The sequence below is a fragment of the Lepisma saccharinum genome, chromosome 15 (genome assembly GCF_977018435.1).
Source record: "Lepisma saccharinum chromosome 15, izLepSacc3.1, whole genome shotgun sequence".
In the NCBI taxonomy this organism is placed as follows: Eukaryota; Metazoa; Arthropoda; class Insecta; order Zygentoma; family Lepismatidae; genus Lepisma; species Lepisma saccharinum.
The window spans coordinates 80,641,431-80,647,430 of record NC_139243.1 but is presented as its reverse complement, the minus strand read 5'-3'; the positions used below and the strand labels follow the sequence as shown (position 1 = coordinate 80,647,430).

At 33.6% G+C, this 6,000-nt stretch overlaps 1 protein-coding gene across 2 annotated transcripts in view; it reads right to left on the bottom strand.

Moving 5' to 3' along the window:
- Nucleotides 1–2,968: 2,968 nt before the first annotated feature.
- Nucleotides 2,969–6,000, bottom strand: part of LOC145999777 (tyrosine-protein kinase Fer-like) — a 311,283-nt gene continuing 308,251 nt past the window's right edge. For both annotated transcript variants that reach the window (XM_083137080.1, XM_083137079.1), the window contains exons 15-17: nucleotides 5,250–5,372; nucleotides 4,684–4,806; nucleotides 2,969–4,417 (exon numbers count right to left, since the gene is read on the bottom strand). In XM_083137080.1, coding sequence (XP_082993206.1) covers nucleotides 4,275–4,417; nucleotides 4,684–4,806; nucleotides 5,250–5,372 — 389 coding nt within the window. In that variant the 3' untranslated portion in view covers nucleotides 2,969–4,274. The remainder of the gene's footprint in view (nucleotides 4,418–4,683; nucleotides 4,807–5,249; nucleotides 5,373–6,000) is intronic.

Sequence of the window (6,000 nt, the reverse complement as noted above, 5' to 3'; positions counted from 1 at the left end):
CTCAATTTCTTTCCACACTCTGGTGAAGATGCCACAGACTCTGGAATATGCTACAACAGTCATAACTACACTTACAAAATGGCACACTCATACAGTAAGAAACTTTTACAGTACCCAAAAGTAGATACCAAACATTCCAGAACTCTCACAAGAAAAACTTAAATTTAATGAGTACTTGTTGAAAAAAAAATATTTGATTTTCAGTCTTTGCAGCTGAAAGATTCCAAGCCTTGAATTCTTGTTACCATGTGGGCATATTAGTATGCATAGTTGCTTCACGTGCTGAAAGATATTTTTCACCATTTGATCCAACTTTAACACAAACCAGCACTTTTGGACCAGACATACAAAACTACAGCACACAATGCAGAACATTGTTTCAGTTACAATAGAAGGCAAATTTAGCACAATATTAACTGTAAGGGGCTTTCAGACTGAAGCGATATGTGTCGGGTGACATGGAGATTTTACACCAAAGTGACAATTAACATTGGCCCGTTCAGTCTAAAGCAAGCATTCTCCACACATGTGCGAATAACAGATCGAGGTGACACAATGCATAATATTGAGAAAATGGCCCAGTCCAAGCGACACTTGCAGGTTGTTCTCTCAGTCCAGAAGGTTGTTTTATTTCTGTAGATTGGTTTCCAAGTAACTTGTGTCTCTTGCCACCTGTCATGTGTCGCTTCAGTCTGAAAGCTCCCTAAAAATCGTTGATGATCCAACTACTCACACTGAGAATGATTTTTGTTGCCACAGTTGACAGAGACAGAAGAACTCGTACAAACTTGAGGCTCAATCAGGGATCGAACCTGGGACTTAGGCATTTGATGTCAATGCTCTACAACTAAGCAAACCTTTGACCAGTTCCACAATATCTGTACCTTAAATGTCTGTGCAGTTCTATGTCCATTTCAGGTATACTGTATCTTCTTGTTTCTATTGAATACTCTTGTACAGTGTGATCCATGAATATTACTGTGCAAATTGTCCATCACCATGTTCCTGCACTTTATATGACCAAATAAGAGCTTCAAGAATTAAAAGAAAACTTAAAACAAGCTGTTGATAACTTCTGCACCAGCATACATAAAATTCCTTTGCTTCAAAACACATCGGATGTAAGAGAAAAATTAATGAAAATAGTCATGGGCAATTTGCATGGATCCCACCGTACATATGAAAACTATTTGATATCTCCACAAAATTCAATTGACTCGCATCTGACCAATGTTTGAGCCACAAATTTTCATGTAGCTTTTCAGTGCATTCCATGCAACTACAGTATTCTCCATATTTTCTGTCAAGCCTTGATCACATTACCTTACAAAAGAAACATACTGTCATTAAACATTTTAATACTGTTCATGCATTTTGGTTATCCATAAAATTGTGGAATCCATTTGCTAATTATTCATACAAATGTGATCTAATGCAATCATCGTCAATTTTATATCTCACATGGTGCATATCAGGTCAAATATTGTTATGCAAAAGAGAGCAATTGTTATGTATCACGTAAAGCAAACGACGCGAAGATTTGCGTGAATTCTAAGCAGATGTAATTGTCCAGAATTTAGAATAATGTGGCAGTTTTTGAAAAGAGGTGAAATTTCGAAAATGGTTTCACCGAGTGAGGTGTGCTCGGAGCATTTATGTTCCCTTATCGCGGTTTTCTGGCTGTCAAGACCAGAGTCTGCAGTTTCAACACGGAAATTGTGCAGCTATCACAGAGGATCGAACCCAGGTATACTTACACCAAGGACATGAGTACTAACCATTCGGACATGAAAAAGTCCAGCCAAGCGTTAAGTTGCTTAGTTTAGATGTCCTGCCATGTTCTTCCTATTATTGAGGACTGAAGTGGTGTACCGCTGCCTTGGCCAAGACTGGTAAACAAACGATAAACAAGTATGGAGCATGTAAACTGCAATAATGCATTAAAAAGACAAATTTTGAAATAAAATCATAAATACACTACTGTGTAAATGGCATTATTCATATCACACACATAAATATCAATATTTGTTCTGATGAAAGCACCATGCAAAGTTCTAAACCACAGTCTAAGATACAAATTTAGTGCTTGTTTTACCCAGATTTTAGATACAGTAGCAAGATATACAATGGAAACCAGGAGTTTACAATTTCATTGATTGTTTAAACTGTTTTAATTTCCACATACAGTAAAACCTCGTTAAGCCAGACTTCGCTTAATCTGGACAGGCAAAAGGGAAGGAAAAAAAAGCAGAATGCAAAGTTTTGAATGTGGCTAAAAGTCAACAAGAGAACTTCCCAAAGAAAAGGCAGTCAACCACTGATGAAATTATGTTTCCTGCAGACTTTGTACTGTACTGTACTGTATAGTGTATTTAGGCATATGCCCTTTCTACTGTTCTTTTAGGTTATTTCAGTTAATCCGGGCTTTAGTTAAACCGGTCAACTTATTCCCCCTATTGCTCCGGATTAACAAGGTTTTACTGTATTAGTGTTATGTAGATGATTTCTATTGTAGTACCTCAAATCACACAAAATGTAGGCTATTTACAAAAATTAGCAGGAGACAGTATTTGTTAAATATTTAGAATTTTTACAATAAAATTGGAGGTAACTATTACATTTTAAGCCACTTCAGATCGGTCTTCCATAATAACATTAAAATATACACATATACATTAATTTTAAGAGTATTCTGTAGTTGCATTTCCACTCTTCTTAATTTTTTTGGACATATTAGATTTTTAATATTATCTGCAAATGTACAGTAGAATAATATAGTTAAAAAGAAGAGCTCAAAAGTGTACGTGTTTAACTATTAATGCTACTTACCAGAAATTCTGGAAAAAGAGACTAATTTACTTTAAATACTAAATCAGATCTTATACTGACAGTGGCGGCAGTTGTCCCCCTCTCACTTTTTGCCACTTTGGCCCACGCCCTTGCCCCCCCCCCTTTGTTTTCGCCACCACTGTACACTGACATGTACTTTTTCTGCATACTGAAAAATAATAGTTCTTACACTAACATTTCATGCATTTTTAAAATGCAGTTTACATTTTGTTTTTCATTATTCTTTGTGCATAATTGAAAAGTTATATACAAGACAATTTGTCCCTAAATTTGCCATTTCAGAGCATAAATTCATCAGTGATGCAAGCGAATGTAGGTTTCTAAAATAAAATCTGCAGGTGTAACACTTTTTAAAAGTCATTACCAACTACGAAAGGGTTATACCTAGGGCTGAACCGATACACACCCGTATCAATTCCCACCAATACCGGTGCTCAAAAATTGTAACAATTAAGAGTTATTGAAAATATTTATTAATATTAGTGGGTGAGTATTTTGCTCCAATTATAAATATCAAAGTTTTGCTTTAAAATATTTAAAAATTACAATGGAATAGAAAAATACCTGTTATGTAATCACATAATATTGGTACAAAATCAATGCAAACTCCGAATTTTGAATAACTTCTGAGACAATTAGACTCAGTGAAAGCATTGCATTGCGTTGTTGCGGACCCTGTGAATTATAAAAATGACGGAAAAGTATCGGCCGGTATCCAACCGATACTTGCAGATACAGATACACTGATATTGGCCGATACATCAGCATCAGCTCTAGTTACGATCTGGAAATTTTAGAGACAAGCGTTTGCATAATACAGGTCCAGTATATGGATATTAAAAGTTCAAGAACATGTAAATTCTACTGTAATAGTTCTATTGGGTTCCACAAGAGGACCGGAATCTTTTTTCTAGCACAATTTAAATTTGGTCAAAGTTGCGTATTGTTTCATTTCAATACGGAATTTGGACCATATTTAAATTGATCCGGAAAAAAGGTTCCTCAACTATATAAATTCAGCCATAAAAAAGATTCCTGGTCCGAAATGAAATATTTTACAGATAAAAAGGTTCTTTACGGTTCATAACCCATTTACACTTGCCGATAATCTCTCCTGGAGTGGAATAGAATTGAATTTCTTTAAAATTCCTGGACCTTAACCACCTGGTTCACTAGGTATATTTCTAATTCAAATGAATGGCTCGCCAGTAGTTACAGCAGATTAGTGTATCTGATTAGCTAATTCAATTTAGAAAAAGAAAAATGGAGATGCAAACAGAGAACCCTCTCAAGTAAATATAATCACTCTAACATAAAACTACATGTATCCCTTATGTAAAAATGTAAACATCTTTTCAGTCATACAAACTTGTAACAAACACACACATACAACATTTTAAATTATGCTTAAAAATCCACTAATGTTATCGAAATGCGGCAAACAGCGTGTCAACTACACTATATATCTGGTCAAAGTGTGGTCTACTTTCCGGATCATAGTCCCAACATTTGAGCATCAGCTGGTACATTTCTTCTGGAGTGCCATCGGGAGCTGGCATGCGATAGCCTGTGAAAGAATATCAGAATTCTAAATTTGTATCGGTATTATTTTTCAAATCATAATATTGCACTAAATTGTAACATAGATATATCGGATCGGTAAAATTATAAGTAATGTTTATATTGGCCAATACTGACAGCATCCAATTAATCTGTTCCACTCCTAATAAATTATATTTATTATTATTATTATTCAATTACATCAGCAGTCTGAGCTGCCCCTATAAAATTTTCTGGCAACATACATTTAGAAGAAAATGTTGACAAACTGACCTGAATCAATCTTTTCCCTAGCTTTGGAGTTGCTCAGTCCACTATATGGCGTTCCTCCTTTTGAAAATATCTCCCATGCCAGAATCCCATAGCTCCACACATCACATAAAGATGTGTATTTTCCTGAAATTTAAAAGTTTTTGCTAAAAAAAAATATATAAACTAATAGCTCTTAGACAACTTTGTCAAAACTCAGAAATATACTGATTTTTAAATGTTACCAATACAGTACAGAGACAAAATTCGATGTAAATATTTAATGAAACACTAACATGTTTTTACATGTTGAACAAATATTCTTTATGCAATAGATTAAAGTAGAAGGAAAGGAAATTCAAAATAGCATTATTGTTCAATTGTAAAAGGGAAATTTATAACAAATGTAAAATAGTAATACAAAACATTAAGTATTTCAGTTCTGAATGATAATTGTTGTAAAATATGTATTTAATTATAAAATATTGTACTGTGAAACAGCAAAATGGCAATATAGAAAATTTTGTTTCAAAAAATCTTAAATAAGCAATATAACTATGCAGATTATAAATACTAATGAAAAAGAATACCGTAATTAAGAGCTTCTGGTGCTGTCCATTTTATTGGAATTTGTTTCATTCCATCTGAAACAATGTATTCTTCTTCTTCCCTGGACATCCCAAAATCTGAGATTTTCACTATATTTTCATAACCTGAAATTAATTATAATATTTATTACTATACTTAGGGAGCGTTTAGAATTATATGACAAGGTACAAACAACAAGGGACACTTGTCACTTGAAAACAAACCTACAGAAATATATGCAACCCTTCATACTGAAGTAACATAACAAACAAGCTGCACTTGTCTGAAAAAAAAAAAAATGTTGCGTGATACTTGTAGCTTGTCACTTTGGTCTGATAGCTTGCTCAGAACATATTCAACATAAAAAATTTGCGGACTAACCTGAAAATACTGTGTTTCCCTAGGAGAAAATTGCTTTTTGCTGGTTTTTTTTTTTTTATAAAATCATAGAAACTATGTTGCTAAGTGTACTATTATTTCTTAAATCTACATGTCCTCTTTCCAAAGATATATAATACATTACATTTTATTTCCTCACATTTGTGAATGCTTTTCTCCAAAAAATTTTTGAAAGAAATGTTAAACATTGTCACAAAAGTTACAGAAAACATTTTCAATATATAATATACAAATAATTAATGAAAAATAACCTAAAATCTTGGAATCGAAATTGTCACTAACTGTAAAATCCGACTCAGAATCCCCATGAAGATTTTGCACAATGTGCATAATTTGTTCAATGCTATTCTCAAG